The sequence below is a fragment of the Salvia miltiorrhiza genome, chromosome 4, assembly GCF_028751815.1.
Source record: "Salvia miltiorrhiza cultivar Shanhuang (shh) chromosome 4, IMPLAD_Smil_shh, whole genome shotgun sequence".
In the NCBI taxonomy this organism is placed as follows: Eukaryota; Viridiplantae; Streptophyta; class Magnoliopsida; order Lamiales; family Lamiaceae; genus Salvia; species Salvia miltiorrhiza.
The window spans coordinates 48,102,295-48,125,934 of record NC_080390.1 but is presented as its reverse complement, the minus strand read 5'-3'; the positions used below and the strand labels follow the sequence as shown (position 1 = coordinate 48,125,934).

The following is a 23,640-nucleotide window of genomic DNA, read 5'->3' as shown; positions in this document are numbered from 1 at the left end:
CTCGACGCCTATAATCTCGTCATATATTGTCGGCGCTGCACCAGCCTCATTCGCCACCAAGCGGTCCAAGCCTCATATTGGTTGCAGAGCGCATTTTATCCAGGGAGAAAAGCTCCTCAGCGACCTGAACACGTGGGGAATTGGGGGGCCCTGCAAATACTTTGCTCAAGTCTCGGATCAAAACCAGCTTGCTACAGCCATTAGGCAGTGCAATGAGCAGTCGATGAGATACATTGTGATTGGTAAAGGTTCCAACTGTCTATTTGATGACTTGGGATTTGATGGATGCGTTATTCAAAATAGCATCGCCTTCTTAGAGAGGATCGACTCTGGTTTGTACAGAGCTGGAAGCGGCTACCCCGTCAATCGTCTGGGCGTGCACACTGCGAATGAGGGATTTACGGGGCTTGAATTCGCCGGAGGGATTCCGGGTACCGTTGGTGACGCCGCTTACATGAATGCCGGAGCAAATGAACAGGTTAGAAACTGGTGTTTTTACATAAATATTGATCATTTCCATATATGTTGAAGGAAACGGGTGATGCTGTGGAAAGCGTTGAGATTATGACGAGTGAGGGAGAGTACAAGATTCTAAAGAGAGGCGACCTCAGTTTCGGATATCGATGGTCTTCGTTTCAAGAGATGAGCGACTTGGCAGTCATCACTGCTGTCACCTTCAAGCTCAAGGTCTTAGAAATAGCCAAGAAAAACCAGCAAGAATACTTGGAAAGGTAGCCAATTTGTGCTATACGGTATAAATAGTATTGGTACACTACTAAATTATGTTTATAGGAGGAGATGCAGGCAACCATTGGGGGAGAGAAGTGCTGGCTCAGTGTTCCGTAATCCGCAGGGGACGGAGTTGTCAGCAGCGCAGCTGATTGAGAGGGCCGGCTTGAAAGGATGCAGAGTCGGAGGGGCTGTCACGCCAACTTCTTTATCAACTGCGGTGGTGCAACTTGCCGCGACATGCTTGGACTCATTGAGTTGGCCAAGGAGGCTGTGTGGAGGCAGTTTGATGTGAAGCTTGAAGAAGAAATCTTGTATTTTCCTCCATGATGTCATAAATTAGAAATGCGAACTGATGAGAAACTAAACTAAGCTGCTCTATTGCTAGTATCTGTGTAACACATTATACATGTAAGATGAATCACTTGATGAAATCAGTAGAAATGGCATCTTCATCGGTTATCTTTTCCTTAGTAGGTGTGGTTAGAGCTTTAGTAATGGCGTGGACAAGAATTCCGACGGGGCAAAATAGGAGACACAGAGACACAGAATGCCGCGTCTCTATATTGTTCTGCAGTCCATCGCCATAAACTTGCCTGCAGATTGGAAATAGAATGGTAATTAGTAATGGCCACAAGCAGCATATGAATCGAGTGAGAAAGAGAGAGAGAGGACCTTGCAGCAAAAAGGTCTACAGTCAACAAATGTATCCAAGCAGAAGCCAATGTCATTTCACTGGAGAACATCTTAGCCATACCTGGCAGCTGAATGGATTGTATCTGAAAGAATTATTTGCATTCAAAAGTATAATGAATATTGAAGCAGAAGTATGTATGTATTTACCTCGGGTAACCAGTATTTACTTGCAAACATGACACGGATCGTATCAGGTGTCCACGATAGGTAAAGAAGATAAGCGTATAATGCTCCAAGAAGCACATAAGGTAAGCTGCTTGCCACTATTTTCTTGGTCTACCAAAACAGATACTCCAGTAAACAGATGAAGTATTGAGTTGTAGTTGTATCAGGGAATACAAGTAGTAATAAACACTTACAAACTCAGCTTGAGGCGCTACAACCATCAAGGTATAAAATGGAAGAACAGCTGCTGTTCCCAATGTAAAAGCACCACTTGCAATCTCAGAACATGGCACCACTGCAAACCACCACAAAAATTTGGTTTATCTTAAAATGGAGAGATCTACCAAACGTTGAAGAAATAATAAAGAGTTGGGCGAATTACATGAAGCATACACCGCTGACCGTTTTGTCCCAACATTCGATTTACTGATGCCTCTGCACCCACTTCTCCATGCTTGCCCAAACACTTCATTCTTCTTGCTTCTAAGAAGAGGACCAAATCTTTGGCTTCTGATATTGTTGCACGAGGTGTTACAGCCCAATCTTGGGCGCTCTACCTATAATTGATATGAAAACAAGTCACAAAATATCAAAAATCACTCTATTACAGAGTACAATTTTAAAACCTCTCACTAATGAAAATATTATGCACTTTTGTTTAATACAATAATTACCTTGCTGAAGAAAGTGTTGTACCTTCTGCGAGTTAAAACTAAAGCACACAAACCAAGCTCTTGCAGGTAACAAACAGCATGATGATAATCAACAAAATTTACATTGAAAACAAACATGTATGTCAATGAAATTTTACTACAAGGGAACCCTCACGCACTTCACTTTTTCAAAGAGAAACTCATCATCAGGATTTAAATCTTATAGTAGTAATAGTTTAGTGGCAGAGCATGTGTGCTTGTAGCTAAAGATCATGAATTCAACTCACACCAACACCTTTTAAGTCGTATATATGGTTGCATCCTATTGAATAGTAGCAGAGTTAACTAGAGCACACCATGACTAAAGGTTGGAAAACAACCAATTTAATGAAGCCAAAGTCCTTAACAAATCAATACAACACTCTCCATAATGATGATTAATGTAGAACAAGCAACACAGTAACTGGAATATCCATCACAACCAAAACAACTCATATAAGTGTCTAGAATTAATGCTCAAGTGAAGAGATCAAAACAGAGTACCAATAGCAGCTATCATAACAACCAGCAATTCAAGAATTATAAAGCTCTTGCACAAATAATAATACTAGTAATTAAAAAAATAAAAAAAATGAAGAATGATCAGAAGAAGAAACCAAACGGATAGCCTTTAATGCGAGCTAGAGAAACCTCACCTTGAAGGAGACACAGACTTGAGAGGTGAAAAAAGCAGAAGACAACGCCATGTCTGAATTCAAGACAAGAAAAGCAAACAAAAAATAAAAGGGTTGTGCAGGAGAGGAGGGGTCCATATAATATAAGAGGAGGTTGAGGTCAGCAGAGAGAGATGATGGAGCAAGAAAAAGGAAAAGAGAAGGTCTGGTTTGGAGACACGAATGCTTCCATGTGTATAATAAATAAAGGAGGGGTCGGCTTCATGGCTTACTGCAAATGCGCACTCCACATTGATTTTATTGCACAGTGAAAAGTTGGTTGTTTACCAAATCTAAAGAGACAACCTTATTGCATGGAAAGACTGCCCAACCTTCTTTTTTCGCTCACCAATGCTGATGGGACACGTTTTGGGGAGCCACGTGGCGCACATGCAAGGACGATGGCTTTGGTCAACGTCATTGTCTCCTTGCCTTTTTAGGTTTCCTTCTTATCTTAATGCTTTTCTTTTATCAACCTATGATTATAAATAAAAATGCAATTTGCAAGTGTGTCGAGTTTTCATCTTAAGAGTTAAGACGATACTTTCTATATTGGGAGACATCACAAAAATTAATTTGAAAGGAACTAAAATCAAATCTTTTCAAAGATGAACAGTGCTAAAATGAAGGAAAATAAAAAGAAAAGTAAGAAATATGAGTTCAAAAAAATATTGATTAAGAGTACTTCAACTGATAATATATTCAACATTTAAAAAAATTGTTATTACCCCTTCCCCCAAAAAAAATATTTACACTTTAATCCTCTAGGTGAGTCGAATAATTTTATTTATTGAAAAAAATGAATGTCTGATCGATTGAAAGAGTGTCTTAAAAACTGAGTATTAATAAGAATACTGATAAATATCTTATCAATAAATCGCGATTCATCGTCAGTAATACTCAACATTATTAAAATTTAAATTACAAATACAATGCATGCAAAAATAGCACGAATATAAAAGTGTTAGTTTTGGAGCCCCCGACCACTAAGGCCCAATGACTTCAAAGTTAAGTCTTTTTCAAAAAGATTGTATCACAAAAGAAAAAGAAAAAAAGAAAATTAAGCTTTCTCTTTATTATCTTTTTCTTACTACTTTCTTCGGTTCAACGTGTGGCATTTTATTAAATCTACACGCATTAACCAACAAATTAAAAAATATCTTGTCGTGATTTCCGATTCCATTATCTTTCAGTTATATTCTATTTGTTATTTTTGATATAAAATTAATTATTTATAAGTTATAATTCTTATTTTATACATCAATTTTAAAATTTATTTTAAAACTATTTAATCATTATTCTCTTTTTCATTTTATTATCTCATTCATTTTACAGCCAAACTTAATATCGAGGTGATCGTCTGAAATCCTACATGTCCAATCTATCGATTACTAAAATAACATCGAATAGCGCATGAGTGAGGTATGATTTCGCTAAAAATCATTTCAGATAACCATTTTAATTTTTAACACTAAATTTGGACGAAAAATAGACAAGATAGTAAAATAAGAAAATATATATAATTATTAAATAATTTTAAAATTAACATACAAAATAAGAATTATTTAAAAGTTTGATAATTGATATATAGTATTTTCTTGTTGGCGACGTTGTAGTCTCGTATTGATTCAATAGTGCATTTATCATTATCAAGAAAAAGAAAATATCGAAACACGATAGTGAAAAACACATATGTTTTGACCAGACACTAGAATTAGGGGAAAAGGTTGCGTGGAAAATGTCATGATTTAGACACTTGCATTTGTGCATAATAATCCAATTGCATATCATATCAAATCATTCATTTGTAAATTGTGTCACGTAAATATTACTATAACGAGTTATTGGCATCTGACAACGACACCTTACAAACGTGCTAATTGATCGACTAGAAGAGATTTATACATAACATAATGACAAATACCGAAATAAGCACTCGGCAACTTTTACAACACTCTACCTAATTTTTACTATCATTTTCTTTTCTGAAACACCTAACGTTTACATTTTATCTTTTTGAATAAATTAAATCGAATAACCTATATATATGTATGCAGTATCTTTTGTTACACAAACGGATTTTACATTATTGTGCAATATTTTTTTGAAAATATAAATTAAGTCGAATCATCTATTACTTTCTCGTTTCTCCATCAATAATAAATTGATCACATTGTGAATGACATCGATTTTAATAAAAATATGAGTGAAATTATTTGGACCCTACTATTATAAATAAAAATAATAAATTTTTGTATACGGAACGAGAAGAAAACTGTGACAAACTTTTTATGGACGAAGGTAGTAGATTTTGTGCCCCGAAAGGTAGTATATTTTACAAACTTTCGTCCATAAATTTTGTGCACAAATTCGTATACGGAACGAGAAGATTGTCACGAATGTAATAAATTTTTTGGGGCACAAATTGTGAAAAAACTTATTATTCTCTCTGTCTCATTTGACTAGTCACAAATTTTCGGGGCACAACTATTTACGAGAAGTCTCATTTAAAAAGATATGAGGCACAAAAAAAGTCTCATTTAAAAAGAAAATGAGACATTCCAAATAAAACGACTCGAACTGGAAAGTAAGAGATTTCAAATGGGACGAAAAGAGTAGAATTCCTGCATACGATGGTGGAATCCTCTGTTCGGACTTTATGTTTCATCACTCATCTCTCACTTCAATTTCACTATTTTAATAATTATTACTATAAAATAAAAATGACTATTATATTATAAATTTTAATTAACATTTATTACAAAAAAATTATATAGTATAATTTTGGAATAATCAACCTAAATAATCATTTCTAAAACATGAAAAATGTAGAGTAAATATAAAAATAATAATTATAAATAATTAAATGAGTGAACTAGGAAATACTTTAAAATTAAATTAAATAAAACTGGGATAGAGTAGGGATGTCAATCCAGCCCGAAATTCGTGGGCTACCTCCATTAGCCTACCGATTCAAAAGGGTTAGGGTTGAAAATTTTCAACACCATAAAAGTACAACCTGAATAGTCTGATACCTAATACCAGTTGGCCCAAAAGTAACCCGATAATAATATGTTCGTCTAATTATATGCAATTTTTCTTGTTATTTGATTTTCAACTTTATTACGTTGCTTCTGAAATTTAGTATAATAAGATAATTTTTTTTCATAATTTTGTGAAACATATTTTAATTCAATATTAGAAAGATATACTCCACCATTTCACTTATATACTTAACATAAAATATTTAAATATAACTATTTAACAAAACTGTTGCATCTTAATATCTCTAAGAATTGCATATTAATATAAGTCGAAGTTGAAATACCATTTATTTCTACATGTAATTGTTTATTACAAATATAATGTTTTCAAGAGAAATATATTAGTTAATTTTTTAAAAAAAAATTCAAGCCCGATTAACTCGATGGGCTAGCCCGAAACCCAAACATTTAGGGTTAGAGTTGAAAATTTATAATCCGAAAAATTTTCAATCTGATTAGCCCGCACCCGAATAACCAAATAGGCTAACCCGAAACCCGATGGATTCGCTCAGTTGACATCTCTATGATAGAGGATCTAAGTGTGAATTTCCATGAATACAGAGATGCAGCGATCAAATTCTACACAGTTCAACAAAAACAGAGTCTTATTCGAGATTCACATTTTCTGTACATAAAATATATGGCGAAAAATAAATAAATTGGCATCATATATATCTAGTTTCAAATTCATGCTAATGCAAGAACAATCAGGCATCATATTCATCTGTACCTATTTCTTTTCTCAACTGCAACTACCAAAAACTAAAAATTCATGTGACTTCCACATCAAACTTGTGAATAAAAACATGTGTGGTAGCATAATTCGCAGAGATAAATAAATTTGTTGTGCATGAAAGGTTAGCAGTTGCAATGTTGATCAAGCCAAGAAATAATGTCCCCAAATACTCCAAGTATCATCTCATCCGGCTCCCCTTCCAGAAGAGCGTGATAGGCACCATCGTATAGGTTAAGTTTCTTGTCTCGACTATTTGCCTTCTCATACAACGCCTTACTCACCGATGGATCAGTTACTTTGTCTTCCTTCCCGTGCAGGATCAATAATGGCAGTGACACCTGCACAGCACAACAGCGTTGAATGCAAACTCAAGCTTCAGCCAGTTATGTTTCTTCACCATGTACCCTCATGTTCGACACTACACACATTCTTCTTTGATCAAAGAGATTCACAATATTTGGCATTATGTTGTCCATCTTATCATCTACTTCCCTTAATCGTGAAGTCCTATTACAAATAACCGAGCTAGCAATTTCTAATACGCATTTTACTAATTGGAATACAGGGCAAAGAAGAAAAACGTGTGCAGTTAACCTGGTATTAACCTTCTCTTGAGTTTGCAACTACTTTTAGGGGGGTAGGGGGAATCCACCAAATTAAGGGCCAAGATCTAAAAATGGATCACATATAGTTGAAAAAATCAGGCACACAATTTTACTAGAAACCCTAGATTTAGACATCCATTTCCAGAAAGACGAACAAAAAGAAAAGGGAATGAAAGAAAAAAAGATACAGCCTAATGATTCTCTGGCAGCAGTATAACCTGTCTAAGTTTAGAAGCCAAAAACTAAATGCATGAATTGGCATTGCATGTTTCTCCAAAATATTTCTAACTTTATACAAGTATGCTTTAAAATTAAGTCTTCTAAAACTTGAAAAATTTCTAATTTTATACGAGTATGCTTCATGTAACTAGAGCTAGACTTAACCTATGAAACATCATGACAATGTCCATCGACAATAGTTTTTCCAATGCAATTATGAATTTCACAATATTAGCCTTTTTTAGAAGCTGAGATAAAAATGCGATGTTTGACATTAAGTGGAAATGCAACTATTGAGCTGACCTCTAGATCATAAACCAAAGAAAGAAACAAGATGTGTGCGTGTGTTGGCCAAGGGGTAAGGGGTTAATGCCTATGGCCAAAGGTCTTGGGTTCGAGTCCCCTGTGGCTCGGCCTTTAAATTTCTTTATTTAATATTGTTAATTTGTCCAAAAAAAAAAAAAAGAAACAAGATGACCCAAAAGTTTATCATAGAATCGAGTGATTAGCATACCTTTTCCAGTTTCTCCTCTATCTCTTTTGTGGTCCTCAGCAACTCCAAGGCTGTTCCTAGGCGTGGTTTATGCTTGTAAGAAACAATGTTATACACTGTCTGCACAGATCATGAACCATAAAAACTGCTCAATGCTCATCATATTCTTACCAAGTAAACTAAAAGAAAACCCGTCAAAAAATCTGTAAATCCATGATGATTTGATGAATTCTTAGCCTTCATCTACACAAAGTTTAGATGGGAAAAATAAAACTTACCTGTTTTCTCTTCCTCTCATCCCTGAATGCCAATTCAGCCAAATCCTTTTGAGGAACAAGCTTCAGTCTTGGAAGTAATTTCGCCATTCCAGTAAGAATTTGGGTCACTAACCAAGGCGGTACCATATCATCTGCAATCTAGATTGAAGGTACAATCATTCTAATGCGTAGGTATATCATGAGGGTTGAACTCCTCGAAAAGAATGGAAAAGTACCTTGCACATCGGCGCTACAAGAATGGCACCATTCCAAGCATCGGGTTGCTTCAGGTGCACCTTGAGTGCTACTGCTCCCCCCATAGATTGTCCGAACAGAAAACATGGTAACATGTGGAGATTTGGATCTTCTGCATTGATCATCACCCGACTATTACAGGAAAACCTTGAAAGGCTTGCATAGTACTCCTGATTTCAACTTTCACACACATACACACATAGAAGCAAGCATATAAAATTTACTTATTAACGTGTGTGCTCATGACCTGAATGTTGTTGGAAAGGAAAAAACTCAGGCTACCTCATACCCTACCTTTCACCTTCGAGTAATGCTCAATGACATCTTCGACCATTATATCAAAGTTCTGGATGTAGCCATGCAGACCTTCTGATAGACCAAATCCAGGGTAATCCATGGCAAAAACCCCGTAACCGGAAGATGCCAACTTTCTGGCAATTCCTACAGACACAACATCAAATCACTAAGTCTCAATGTACTCCAAAATCAATGTATACCCTATAACCAATCTTATAAGCCAGACGTGCCTTCAAAGAAAAATGTGCATGTATCTCCATAACCATGGCAGAAACAAATGACTGCTTTCGGGGAACCACTATCTGGAAGCCAACTTTTCGAGTAGATTTCTAACCCTCTGGAATTAACTTCATATGACTGAAAAGAGTCTACATAAGTATACTTAACTATCGATATCAGAAGTTTGGCAATTAATTGAGTGCAATAGCAATACATGCTACTAAAAATAGCAAGTTCTTTACCTTCACATGAAAAGATTGAAATGAAAATTTGAAACTAGGTCATGTTTGTTACAATAGTTTATATCTAGTGAATGGCCACGGTCTAAGGTCATGTTGCAATTATGGCAAACAGAAGATGGATTGTACATTGATTGCTAGTAAGGAAAATAAAACCAGTTCAAAACAATGAGATTTGGCATTGCATTTATGTTTTGATAAAAGACACGAACATGAAGATATCACAGTTAATTATTGTGGTTAAATATTATCATATTGGAAGAAAACTTATTTCAAAACATGTTCATGCAAGCCCTGATATTCCATAATCCATGACAATAGACCTAAATATGACATCGTGAAGACAATTTTCCAAAAGTACATGGAGTATTTTAAAAATAAAAAAGTAGTCATCCACTAAAGGATTGTAAAAATGGACAAAGGGGGTGGGTGTTTACTTTACATGATTGATAAGATGGATGATTGAGTATTTTTATCCTTAAGAGAAGGATTTCTCCAATCCCACCTTTTTGATGGGATAAGAATCAACAAAACTAGCTCAAATGATAAAAATAATCAAGGGAAGTTTCAATCCATCAAAGTAAACAAGTGATTAGCCTTACTATTTTTATCTATCAAGGCTAATCCTTCAAAGTTAACGCCCCCAAAGGGAAAATAGTTCGACTTAGTGGTCAGAGACCTCATTTAATGACATTTTAACTAAACAGCAGAAATATGAAATGTTTTACCTCTTTTATCTTCAATCCAGCATGTGGCATCTGCAAGAGATGTAAAGCAATAAATACAAAAGCAAGTCATAGGTATCAAAAAAGATTTGAAGCAACAGATGCTTTAATTCAAAAGAAACAAAAGATAAGAATAAAACTTGTCTTGGAAACTCTTTAGGACAATCGCACAGAACTCAGAAGAAGTTTCTGTATCAAAACCTAACGAGAATACGAATACATGGCAGGTTATCTACACCCAAAATAGAATGACTCCATCCATTTAAGGTACCTATTTGTAGTTTTTTCAGTCCTATTGACGACAAACCAATCAGTTCCTTGTTTATTCCGTCTACTTATACTTTTATACACGATCTTCCTTCAGTTTCACCATACCACGTTTCAGATATATTCACTTCTTGCGGATTTATCTGTTCTTGTCAGAATACACTTGATTTTAGCCAAAAGGCTAAAAAGAATATTTCTTATTAGAACATGGAACAAGCCTCATTGTTCCCAGAGATTTTCACACACATCTCTTCTTTCTTATCAAGTGTAAGTATCCAGTTTATAATGTAGCACACTAGAGGCCTAATTTTTTCCAATTAATATTCAACTACAGAAACTACCAGTTGAAGTATTCGATTGAAAATCTTAAATTCCTATGATTTCATCGACAAATGAAATCCACCACCAGTAACTATATAACCAGGGTCATGCAACCATAAGAACACCACAATATGCATATCCCTTTAGGGGGCATTTACTTTGAGTAATAAGATAGATAGATAAAACATAGGATGAAGTATTTGAAGGATAAGATGGTCAAACATGTTCAAAGTAAACGCCTCTAATGACATCAAACATCAATACAAATATAGATTTAAAATAAAGGGTCGATTTTGCTTTTGAAGCACCAAAACAAGATTCAAACAACAATAATATAGTTTTAGATGTTACAAAAAACTCAAATCAGACGATCAAGCACAACGCCAAGAACACCAGTTTCAAGATCAATTTCATTACCATAAACGGAGCTCCACCTCAATCGAGTCCACTCAAACAAGCAATCCCAAATATTTCATTCAAGCTTACACACACATAAAGCACAAGTTTTTTTTTTTGTTTCTCTTGAATAATCAAATACAGAGAGCAATTCCGAAATACCTTGAACAAGATGTGATCGATGGAGAGTTGAATGTCCTTGAAGGCCTCACGAGCTCGCCTCCTGGGCCCCACATGGTCCATTTCAGCATCCAGAATCTTCTGCAAATCCTCGCTTATACCCTCAAACTTCACAGGACTCCCCATCGCTTGACCTTTCAGTTCTAGTTCAAACAGACACCAGCCAACTAAGAATCAATAAATTTTCAGAAATGAGGGAAGAAAGGAAGACAGTTACGATGGATTGAGGGCAGTTTGGTTTTCGTATGCAATTGAAAGAGCGCTTCCCCAAGATTCAAAGCTTGCGTGCGGAATATTGGGATAACTGAATTTATGAGCAATTTCTATGGAGTATTATTATTTTGCTTTTATATTGTGTCATTTCTTTGCACTATGCAAAAAACTTATGGTATGTCCACGTAAAATGTTCTGTTGTTGTCCCGCCCCCACAAAAAATAAATAATAGCCCACTGGCCTCATTTTCACAGTCAAAACATTAATTAACGCCGTAATAAAAATGGACAAACAGAACCTTCCAAGTCCTGGTCTAATTATTTGAGCGCAACTATAATCTATTTATTATATGAAAACACAGTTTGTGGCAAAATTATAATTAAATAATCAATCAAATGGTATTTATAAAACTCAACAAATCTCATATATTTTCTCTCTCATCTCTCCTCTCTTTCATCGTACACATTCTTCAATTTTCTGTACTCTCTTTCTCTCTCTCTCATATTCTCTTTTTCATATTTTGATAATTTTAAAAAAAAATCAAAATAAAAAATATTCTATATACATCTTAAATTAAAGATAAATGCAAGATCTTTGATTTGGTATCAAATAATTATTCAACTCTTTTATTAGTATTCTAATAAATTCTAATAATATAATTTATTTTCCTACTTATCAATTGAAGCTTTTATAATAAGATGACATAGGTAATGAGCTAACTTAGAAAAAATAATTTTATGCATGATTAGCTCATGTTTTAAGAATATATATTGTGATGTGAAAACTCTTTTTTTTTATTATTTCTTCGTTTGTTTTAATTTGAATGATGTGTTTATTCTATAAGTTTAGGGAAGAAAATAAAGTTTTCCATCAAATAGATGGAAAATTAAAAATGATATTTTTCAAAATTATAAAATAAAATTAAGGATCTTTACTGAGTAATTGATGTAGATTATTTTATTTTTTAAGAATAAATAATTTACATTTACTTATATTCTAACTATATTTAATATTTATTTTTTATTTATTTGATACATCATTTAATTTATTTATTTTTGATAAATTAACATGATTAAATAAAGAAATTTAAAGGTTGCGCCACAGGGGGCTCGAACCCAAGACCTTCGGTTTTAGACATTAAGTTTTAACCCCTAATCGTTTAACCGATACACACTACATTGTTTAATTTTGATGTAAAACTATGTTTGTCGTGCATCGCACGGGCGAATGTACTAGTGAATGTAATAATCACTATTACCTCCTTTCATTTTTTAATGTTTTATCTTATATCGGTATGGCATATTAAGATTAAGTGTATTTTATTCAAGATTAGGTAACATACTTGGGCACCCCAAATTCGACGATGGAGGAAATATTGATTTGAAATTGGTGTTGGTTGCATCCAAAATTGGTATCCTCGTTCTGATAAAGTATACTTAACAGTAAATCTATATATTCTATAGTATATAAAGTAATCCCCCCCTTTATCGTAAGTGTGGCCGTGTTTTCGGCACGAAATTTAAAAAATTATTGTTTAATGAGTATATTTAATTATACGTGTAATTAAATATTTTTTAAAAATAGTTAAAAAATAATTTCAAAGATAAAGAATGAGTACAAATTAAAGTGATTAAAAAATAAAGGTGTAATTAATTTTATCACAAAATCTCCTGTACATTTGAGTGTACCATATATTCGGATTGACCCGCACTCAAATCATGATCCGCATACTAATCCAAACCCGCATATTGACTCAAATCGCGTAAATGACATTATTCAATTATATAAATAACTCTGTTTTTAATTGACATTATTCAATTATATCAATGACATTGTAACATTTTAAAATATTATAGTGTTATTTTCAATCTTATAGTGTTATTTAAAATATTATAGTATTTACAATCTTACAATGTCAATTACAAGAAGTGTCATTTATATTTATGAATAATATCAATTATACACAGTGTCATTTACAATATTATAGTGTCATTTATATGCACAATATCATTTGTATAACAGAATAGTGTCAATTACAGGCATTGTCATATGTATAATCGAATAGTATCATTTATACGATTTGAGTCGGAATGCATGTTTGAATCAGAATGCAGGTCAGGATCTGGATATCTAACCTAGGTGTACCAAAGACCACCTCTAATTTTATTAATAGAATCTTGAATTTCTTAGTTTTTACCCCAAAAAAAAAGACTCATTTTAGTTGGGACGATCCAAAAAAAAATAAGATTCATTTTCGGTGAGATAGAAGGAGTAATAATTATAAAATCTACTTAACGGTAAATCCCAATTATGCCCCTAAGCTTGGACATAATCCCCAAATTATCCCTCTGTATACAATTCCTCCAATTTTATCGCCTTCCTCCATCCTCGTAAAACCGGCCACTCGCCTTATTTCTCTCTCTCTCTCTCTCAGGAACAGAGGAGCATTATATTTCTTCGAATTTCACGAAATTCAGGTCTCTGCATAAAATTTCATCACATGTCACAAATTTGAAGAGAAATGGATTGTTACGAAAACCTAGTAGCCACGGGACGCGTTGTTTGTCCGAAGCCTCGTCGTGTCGGGCCGTCCAATTTTAGCAATTCCGTGATGCCCTTGAGATGTCACTTACGGTAAGGAATTTCCCTTCTCTTTTTCGGGAGCAGATTTTTTTTTTAATAAAGAAAATAGTTGAGTTGGTTCTACGTTTAGTTTCATTGATTTTTCACTTGTTTCTAATGGAGCAGTGATGGTGCAGAGGCGTTTGATTCGAGAGCCGGCGCTGAATTGCTTGATTTAACCCTTTGTAAGGTAGTTTTTGTTTTTCTTCTTTCCGTTATTTGTTGATAAAATATTTAATGTGATTTATGCGCATTATAATTGTCAATTTAAATAAGTGGTTCATCAAGTGTAGTTTTATGGTTATTTTCCGAATTAATTGATTCTTTTCTTGTGTATGTCCTTGCACAATGTCGATTATTTATTTTTAAAATTGTGATTCTGAATCTTCACTTTTTATTCTCACACCACGAACTCATTGTGTTACTTGGTGATGGCAAATTCCTAATGATCATTCTTCGGCTAAAATGCTTCTTTGTAGCTTACTTTTGCCCCTTTTTGGTCGAATTTTCATTCCAGCGGCCACTGGATTGGGTATATAATATCTGGTGTAGTTTGGATTTTGCCATTCAACTCTCTTCTTCAAGCTTCCGTCAATGTTTTTGAATTGGATACTGTTTTAGCCTTCAACAATTTATTTGCATTAAGCTTTCAGTCAATTATTTTCATACAATGATAGATTGTTTATTCATACTGCACGCAGCTTTGATATTTGATCTGTTGATTGATCGATGGTTCTGCGAAAGGCATGCATTTGAGTTGGCTTGCATGTAATCATTTGTAGAACATTAGAAGTAGGGACTAGTTTTCTTTGTCTCCCCCCCCCCCCCCCCCTCTGGCTATGTCCTTCTATAAGTTATGTGTTTTGTTGCTCATCACCTTTTATAAATCATTCTGCTTCGCTCCTAAAGTCTTGTATTAATAAGTGATTTTTCTGCACGGAGGCTTAATGGATGTAAAAAGAAAAAATTGGTTAACCTTGTTAACTGAATACAATCAAATCATCTCACGGGCCCTCCAGGTTTCTTATTACACATAATAATAATAATATTATTAATAATAATAATAATAATAATAATAATTTACTACTATTATTATTCTTTTTCTTGTTATCATCCCACTGGAGAGAATAATGTTACAAGCATTTAGTGTGACAAGTTTTGGCAAGAATCACTCAGAATGTCAGTTATGATCTTCCATGCAGTTTTGGCTTGCATTATTAGCATACAGTTGCAAATACTCAATGCTGATTTTTGGATGTTTCATTCTGGCTTCTAGCTTACTAGGTAGGAATCAATTTATTTCATGCAAAGTATCCTGAATTAAAGCTTCCGAACTACTTATGTCCAAATGGAGAAGTCAAGAGAATTTGGTTTTTGGTGCCAAAAGGCAATCAGTTATACATCTCATCTTGCAGTCATCGTTGGAAGTGAGAAAGTAGATCTCATATGATGTTGTCTTTTGTTAAATGTCATTCTATCATATCTTTTGGCTTTTGGCATCATAAACTGCAGGCGCTGCATGCTAAAGAACTATCGTGTGATTTGAACCCTTTTATCTTGTTCAACAGGAGGGGTTCCAAGGTGAAGGATGTGCAACTGTATCATCATCTCCCCCATTTTTCTTTGGCTCTCCTCCATGCAGAGTTCAAAATCCTCTAGCACAAGACGCCCATTTCAGGGTTCAAAAACACGGCCCCACAGCTTCCTCCCCTTCCGATTCAGCTTCTCTTCCATCATCCCATTCTAGAGTTAAGTTTGGAAACAAACAAGCAGCTGTAAGAGTCGAAGGTTTTGATTGTCAATCCCGTGTTACTGCTATGGCATAGCATACCATAAATTTTGCATGTAAAAATTTAGAGAGAGAGAGAGAGAGAACCACTTGAAACGGAGTGAAAATCTCAAAAACTTTGACTGTGATCTTCTAGATTAGGCTAGGTTAATAATAAAGTTAGGTGATCTTGAGGAGGAGTAACCCATGTTCAGCTGACCAAAGAGCAATAAGTCGGGAAAATTGAAGCCGGTGAAGTTGAATTTATACAGTTCTTTTTTTTTTCTTTTTTCTTTTTTGTGTTTATGGAGGAAGATTGGTAAGTTGATTGGGGGTTCCTTCTGATTATCCGGGAGATGCTTTGTAAAGAGTGCTTTTGTAACTATAGAAAATATCATGTCAAATAGTTCCTAATAATTTTGTTTTTGACAGCAGAAATGAGATGTGGAACTTTGTTGCCCTGTGTATATTTATGTGAGTTTGGAGTATACCGGCCAATCGCTTGTAATTATGCACGACGCCAAAAAATTATACAGCACTGTATTGCCAGAGTATTGTTTTTACTTAAATTCGACCCCAACAACAGGGAAGAGTCTCTCCATATTTTTTATCCAAATAATTTTAGATAATCATTCCTGCACGTCTGCGTATATTAGGTCTTTTTGTCCGTGGATAAATAAATTAATAAACAGAAAGAAAAAAAAATGTATAGTACAAGATATTACAGCATCTCGAGCCGAGCCGAACCGAATAGTATCTTGTTCAAGCTTGGCTCGTTTAGCTAATCGAGCTGTTTGATTAATTATCGATCGAGCTTTAATCGAGTCGAATACAGTGCCGAGCCTAATCGAGCTTTTTAAATTTAAATTTTTATTCAAAATTTTAGTTATTTTCCTAATACATAAGTTAATTTTCAAATATATAAGTTATTTTATTCACAAAAATATAATATATTTACTATTTTCTTGTAAATAAATGATGTTAATTAGATACTTAATCCAAATATTACTACATATACTATAAAATATAGTAAGACATTTAATGAATAATCTTATGTTTTTAAGATAAATCACTTCACGAGCTTGTTCACGAGCTAACGAGCCGAGCATCGTCATGCTCAAGCTTGGCTTGTTTAGCTAAACGAGCTGTTCATTAAATTATCGAACGAGCTTTTATCGAGTCGAACGTCGAATAGCTCACGAGTAGCTTGGCTCGTTTACAGCCCTAACCATAGATAGTAGCACCCTGATCAAGTCACAATTGTGGTTAATAAATTTGAATTATAATAATTCTAAGCGTGGATTGATGATTCCTAAACGCACCGTATACAAATCTATTTGGGATGGCAACGTATGTAGATATTGATGAATGTAATTAGGGGAAAAAATAAAGTGAAAAAGTTGATATGTAGATCTAGTTGGGGACGGGGGTAAACCATATCATCATATATTCGAATGTACACTAATTTTTATGGAGTCAATGTGAAAGGATATGATTCTAATTGGGAGAAAATAAGAGGCAAAAAGTTAATAGAGAGGTAGAAAAATAATATGATGCTGCCCAGGATCGAACTGGGGACCTTCAGTGTGTAAAACTGACGTGATAACCACTACACCACAGCACCAACTGTGCATTATTTGTTATTAAGTTTAATTATAATAAATTGAATATTTAAGGAATGTACGCTAGGCGTGGCTGCTTGGTATTAGTGACACCTGAAATTTTTGTTTATAACATTCTCTATATTTTAATTACCAATGAAAAATATAGCAGATGTTGATAAATATAAGGTGTATGATGAAGATATTGTTGACGGATGGCAGTTACATTCTTAGCTCATTAGCTAAAATGACACATTCAATTTCGGAGAGTGTAAATCTATTTATCTTGGACTCTGATTTTTTCGACCTTACAAATTCATATGAGGATGAATTAATAAAGAATATAAGTATAAGACGCTATTGTGAAAATAAATAAATCCCATGATCGAGAAACATGCGGGCTACCACAGAGCAATTGGGCTACCATTGAATCAATTTCTTATAGAAAATTATTAAAATTCACTTCAAAATTAAAAGGAAAAGAAGAAAAAATATTAATAGGAATATAGGGGGTACCGTTGCGGGTGGTAGAAAAATAAACAAATAAAAGGGGAAAAAATTGATAACCCTAAACTTTCGAAATGAACAATTAGAATTAGTACTAAATGAAGTCAAATTATACTCTAAAAAAAGGAAAAAAAGGTAGGAATGTATAGAAAAAGATGGGGAAAAATTGGAAAACGAATGTTGCACAAAAATTAGAAGTGAGATCTCACGTTTTAGAGCTCATAAATCAAAAGTGACATGCTTTGCTTCTTCGAGATAAGTTGTGTTATCTCAAGTATTAGATGAGATTATGCTCAAATGTCAAATATGGTCTTTTCATGACATGCCACTCTAATAATAGTATTTTCTATTTGAATTTTTGCTATCTACATTATCTTCACATGACATATGAGTATCAGTTGTAACAGTCCGGTTCCAAACTTGACGGCTATCCCCACAGACTAACAGAGTCTTTTCTAACTTGTTTTGTCTTCACTTGCACGTTCCCTGAGAAACTTCCCAGGAAGGTCACGCTTCCTGAATTGCTCCAAGCCAAGCACGCTTAACCTTGAAGTTTCTTTCACATGAGCACCAGAAAAGAAGATGCATCTTGTTGATATGAGTAGCACCTATCAAATCATTTAAGCTCTCCTCGAATATGCAGTTTCATACCTGCATATTCTCAGAATCCCTCTCGTTCGGGTGTGTTCTGGTTCATCCGTGCGCCCCTCCGCTTAGAAGTTTTAATCGGAGTCGCTCCTTGTCCGTGCCTCTTTGCATCGGCGATCACTCCGTACTTTGTCCCTGGGCTTCACATCAGTATCTCCATATCTAACTTCTGAGAATTCACATTTAATTTTTCAACCTCCAGACAAGATGATATCTAAAAGTTAGATGGTGGTTTGTCAAACTCAAGACGAGATAATGCTCGAAAGTAATAGTTGGTATATCAAGCTTCATATGAGATGATGCTTAAAAGTCAATTTTGGTCTTTCAAGCTTCAGACGAGATGATATTCAAAAGTCAATTTGATCTGACCAACTCTAATAAAATAATGCTTACAAATCAATTATTCTCTTTCAAACTCCAAATAAAATGATCTTTAGAGTTGATGCAATAGTAACTATTTTCATACAAAAAAGTTGATGTGATAGCTTTTAACCAATGCAACTATATTGATTTGGCAAAAAAAATTTCTTAAAATTAGAACCATACTTCTTTTTATGTCATCTCGTCTCTCTCCTCTTATTTTATTTTTTCAACATCCTCTATTTTTTATATTCTTTCTTTTTTACTTTGGTTGTTTCTATTTGAACTTTTCATTTTTTTTAATTCAATTATTTTTATAAAAGAAGTTACTCCATTTGTTCCTCAAACATATTCCTTTGTTTCTATTTTGGTCCGTCCCCAAAACATCTGGCTAATTTATTTTTGAAAATAATTTCACTGACTATTGCCTTATAATCTTCACTTTTTGTGGAACTCATTATCCACTCATCAGATACACAACTATTTAAAAAAAAAAAACTCGTGTCACATTCCCTTAGGAATAGCCCTATCGGGTTCCGGGTTAGTCGGGTGCGGGCTAATCGGGCTGGAGGTTTTTTCGGGTTGCGATTTTTCAACCCTAACCCTCTAATTTTGTCGGGTTATTCGGGTCGGCCCACGGGTTTCGGGCTGCATTGACATCCCTAGGAATAGAGTTGTCAACTGGGCTGGGCCAGCCCGGCCCGGCCCAGGCCCGGTTGAGCCCGTAAGGAGTTAGGCCCAGCCCAGCCCAAGCCCACATTTGAAATGGGCCGGTCCTGGGCCGGGCTTTTTATAAAATATCGAACCCAGCCCGATTCAGGACCACATGTCTAGTGGGCTTGGGCCTCAAATGGGCCGGGCCTCACATGGGCTTATGCTGGGTCGAGTATGATGGGCTTATATTGGGTTGTACTTCGAATGAGCTTCAGTTGGGTACGAATGAGTTTTTAATTTTAGATTGTTTTAAATTTGTAATTATTATCTTTAAATTATTTTGAGCTTATTTATATATTTGACAAATGGTCCTTGGGCTTTAAATAGGTTTAATATTTTATTGAGTTTAATATTTTAGTATTGCTAAATTGTGTAGGGAATTGAATATTGAATAAGAGGAATAAATATATAAATAATATTTAACCTAAATTATTGGGCTTGGACCGGTCCTGGGCTGGGCCTGGTCCTGGGCCGGGCTTGGGCTGGGCTTCTAACGATCCTGGTCCTGAGCCGGGCTTGGGTTTGATAAATAGCCCAAATGGAGCCCATTTCAAAGGGCTGGCCCGGCCCAACTAACCCATTCGATCAAGTGGGCTGGTCCTGGGCCGGCCCATACCGGGCTTGGGCCGGTTCGGGCTGGGCCGGCCCGGCCCAGTTGACAACTCTACTTAGGAAGATGCTTGAGGGGCAGGGGAGTATTTTTTATTGGTTGTTCTTATTTTAAAATATACAATATCTTGTACTCTTTTTGTCATAAAATGTATCCAATTTGTCATTTTCGTCCGTCCTCATAAAATGTATTCAGTCTATTTTTGGTAAGTTTTACACTCACAATAAAGTGAGCCCTTACTCCACTCACAATACATTCAACTACTTTATTAAAATATGTGTTAATTTAGAAATGAATACTTTTTATAAGGATTAAGGACGGATGGGGTACTATATAATATGAAAAATATAGAATGGTGTGTGCTTTATGATGGGATATCGATGCGTGCTAAAGTTACTTTTGTCGATTAAAAATAAAAAAAATGGTTGAGATGAATATCATAAGTTATATTATCATTTTAATTTGGTTAAATTAATTAAAAATAATATAATTAATATAAAAAAATTTCTATATAATATAATTACGTTTTTATATAAATTGTGATGTAAAGTGATTTCCGATTAATTTAGACGATGGTGGAGAAGTTAAAAGACTAGCAGACGAAGTCATTAGATTGCATTGCAATAGTATTCAACATTTCCACGCAAGGTCGAGTCATTTGTCCGCCAACTTGCCATTATTTGATCAAATTAGCAAGTGCTTGCCCAACTCACCAAAAATAATAAGCATCAAAATTAAATGGGATAATTATAATTATTCACCCAAATTTTGCAGTTACGTTGCCACTGGTATATATATATATATATATATATATATATATATATATATATATATATATTTTTGCCGTTTACCTTTTAATTAACATTGTCATTTTCTCCCCTAAAAAGAAATTTGACATTTTCTTCACAAACAGATCGCTGAAATTGACTTTTTCCAACCAATTTGCGCGCTTGTTTAGTGGTTGAATATCGCATATTTAAACATAATCTAATGGCAGAACAATAATTTGATATGTTTTGTTTTACCCCTTTTTTTCGTACAACATTGGTCTATTAAACAAACACATGATCGGAAAAATCAATTGTGACAAACTCCAATGGTAATTTGTGGAGTTTGATTGCACCAGGGGGAGAAGAGTGACATAGGAAAAAAAGTGGTGGAATTTTGTAATTATGCATTTTTTTTATAATTGACCTACATTTTATACATATCCATAAGTTAGAAGTATTTCCACGTACTATCAGAATATACTATACGTGAAATTATTAAATCTAAAATACACACCAGTCTTTAGATAAAAACCTACATGAATACCATCATAAAATGTAAATGAACTTGTACAAGCTGTGACCGGAACCTTCGTGCGCATTTCCCTTCTTTTTTTTCCAGGTTTAGACATTCAACATTCGTGGTTGTCTCATTTGCCAGGAGCATTATTACTTGATTATAATTATGTAGCAACCCAAATTACTAAATTGATCCCAAATTTTATGGAAATCACATAATTTCTCTCAAATTGTGGTTAAATTAAATATGAAGATAATCCCACAAACTTAGGTGATTTTACTGACCTTTTTCTTGAGTCTTGACCAACCAAATGTAATGAAATCTAGTGTTTTATTATAACTAGTACGTCCATCCGTGCGATGCACGATAAACATAAAATTAAAAATATAAATAAATATAAAACAAGTTTTAAAAATAAAATAAAATAATTCATATCAATTATTCAATAAAGTCTCAAATTTAAAAACATAATTTTAAACTCTGTATAAAGTGTAATAATAATTATACTTGTTAAATAATTTTAAATCATTTGATAATGAAAATTAACATTACACATTATTATTATAGAGCATTACACATTGTAATAAATAAATAATTTAATACACAGACATAAATAAAAAGTTATAAAATTTTAACGAAAATAGAAAAAATAAAATATTTTAAAATTTTCATAATTTATTCATTTTAAATTCTTTTTTGATGATTTTTATACCTTATTAAATATTTTTTCACAAACTTAAATTTAAGATGCATATTAAATATTACTTCATAAATAAAATTTGATGATATTTAGAAAAAAAATTAAATTACATAAAAAAATAGTGAAAAAAAGATTGTGGGAACAAAGAGAGGAAAAATGAAGGAAAAAAACTCTTATTTTATATATTATATAGATTTTGAATTTATCAACCTATTACTAGTTAAGAAAAATGAAACTAAATAATAAAACTAATTATATACTCTAATTAGATTAAATAAATTTTAGTTGATAATCATAAAATTAAACTAAAACTTATAAAATTAAAATTGAATAAAAATCTAATAAAATAAGTAAAATTAAAAGTGAGACGTCAAAATGTGAAACACTATATCTCAATCCTTAACGAAACTAGCAATAACACAGTAATTTTTTATTTTGAGAATTTAACTAGCAATAAATTAGTATCTCCATTCTAAATTATCACTTCATCTTAACATCTTTTTCCTATAATTCTCCTACGAAAAAGTCCTTCATTTTGTAAGGGTAATGTTGTTGTTTTTTTCAATATGGTTGTGGGGGATGAATCCAACAATCACGGAAGTGACGTCAGTCACGTCAGGATCGACGGGCACTAGCAACCTGAGACCACAAGTAACGTTAGAGCCCTCCGAAGAGCACCGGTGGGGGTGTCGATGGAAGGGCCTCCGACGCTCAAGTCAGTAAATAATAATAATAAAAATCGTATTGAAAGCAATTGAAAGTAAATGAAATAGTGAATCGGATCGATTTGGTTGACGGAGTTGAAAGCGATTGAGCTGTGAGTGAGGGCCGTTGGGTCGTCCCGGATGTGATGATCACCAGAAAACCTAAGGCTGGGAGCGTGGAGGCAGAATAGTGCTAGAGAATGTGTAGGAATGCGAAGGATCGCAAGTATCAGTAAGAATGTTAATGACGGCGTCCCCCTCATTGTGTTAATGAAGTAGTATATATAGGTTATGGGCCTGCAAGGAGACGACTAGGGTTAGGGTTTGTTGGAATGTTCTTTGAAACCCTAGCGGTTCCGATTTTTTAGGAAACGATCTTCCGCGACTTTCGTTTGACCTAGTCTCCCATGTTTGACTAGGTTTTCGTAAGCTTGTAATCCAGTTTGTATGCTTTCGTGTCGAGATGTTTACTATAGTGCTGCTGCCAGAGCAGAGGGATCGCTCATCCGCCTGAGCAGAGAAATCATGCCACTGCCAGAGCGGAGCGATCGCGCCTCTGCCGGAGCAGAGGGATCGCTGACTCCTCTGGCGAGGACTTCGCTGGTTCCTCTGGCAAGGACTTTTCTGATTCCTCTGGCAAGGACTTCGCTGATTCCTCTGGCGAGGCGCCAGAGGAATCGCGGCGAGCAGGGAAGTC

General features: G+C 34.3%; 4 protein-coding genes and 1 non-coding gene across 6 annotated transcripts; 2 read left to right on the top strand and 3 right to left on the bottom strand.

The window, feature by feature from the left end:
- The first annotated feature begins 71 nt into the window (after positions 1-71).
- On the top strand, positions 72-1,024 carry LOC131023946 (uncharacterized). Its single transcript, XM_057953610.1, has 2 exons — positions 72-731; positions 793-1,024. The coding sequence occupies exons 1-2, from the start codon at positions 523-525 to the stop codon at positions 1,022-1,024; spliced, it is 441 nt and encodes a 146-aa protein (XP_057809593.1). The 5' UTR covers positions 72-522.
- On the bottom strand, positions 721-3,182 carry LOC131023945 (protein ABA DEFICIENT 4, chloroplastic-like). Its single transcript, XM_057953609.1, has 6 exons — positions 2,939-3,182; positions 1,973-2,147; positions 1,785-1,885; positions 1,573-1,701; positions 1,405-1,493; positions 721-1,325 (listed from the first exon to the last, which is right to left on the bottom strand). The coding sequence occupies exons 1-6, from the start codon at positions 3,053-3,055 to the stop codon at positions 1,151-1,153; spliced, it is 786 nt and encodes a 261-aa protein (XP_057809592.1). The 5' UTR covers positions 3,056-3,182; the 3' UTR covers positions 721-1,150.
- Positions 3,183-6,651: 3,469 nt separating this feature from the next.
- Positions 6,652-11,579, bottom strand: LOC131023944 (caffeoylshikimate esterase-like). Of its 2 annotated transcripts, XM_057953608.1 has the most exons (9): positions 11,427-11,579; positions 11,192-11,352; positions 10,049-10,078; positions 9,093-9,219; positions 8,860-9,006; positions 8,547-8,677; positions 8,332-8,469; positions 8,075-8,173; positions 6,652-7,074 (listed from the first exon to the last, which is right to left on the bottom strand). In XM_057953608.1, the coding sequence occupies exons 2-9, from the start codon at positions 11,333-11,335 to the stop codon at positions 6,859-6,861; spliced, it is 1,032 nt and encodes a 343-aa protein (XP_057809591.1). In that variant the 5' UTR covers positions 11,336-11,352; positions 11,427-11,579; the 3' UTR covers positions 6,652-6,858. The 2 variants fall into 2 exon arrangements, with proteins under 2 accessions (XP_057809591.1, XP_057809590.1); XM_057953607.1 differs by having other exon boundaries at positions 11,192-11,558.
- A 2,204-nt stretch (positions 11,580-13,783) lies between these two features.
- On the top strand, positions 13,784-16,279 carry LOC131023943 (uncharacterized). Its single transcript, XM_057953605.1, has 3 exons — positions 13,784-14,056; positions 14,171-14,234; positions 15,613-16,279. The coding sequence occupies exons 1-3, from the start codon at positions 13,944-13,946 to the stop codon at positions 15,868-15,870; spliced, it is 435 nt and encodes a 144-aa protein (XP_057809588.1). The 5' UTR covers positions 13,784-13,943; the 3' UTR covers positions 15,871-16,279.
- Positions 16,280-17,363: 1,084 nt separating this feature from the next.
- TRNAV-UAC (transfer RNA valine (anticodon UAC)) lies at positions 17,364-17,436 on the bottom strand. Its single transcript has one exon. It is a non-coding gene; the product is annotated as a tRNA-Val (tRNA).
- Between the last annotated feature and the right edge of the window lie 6,204 nt (positions 17,437-23,640).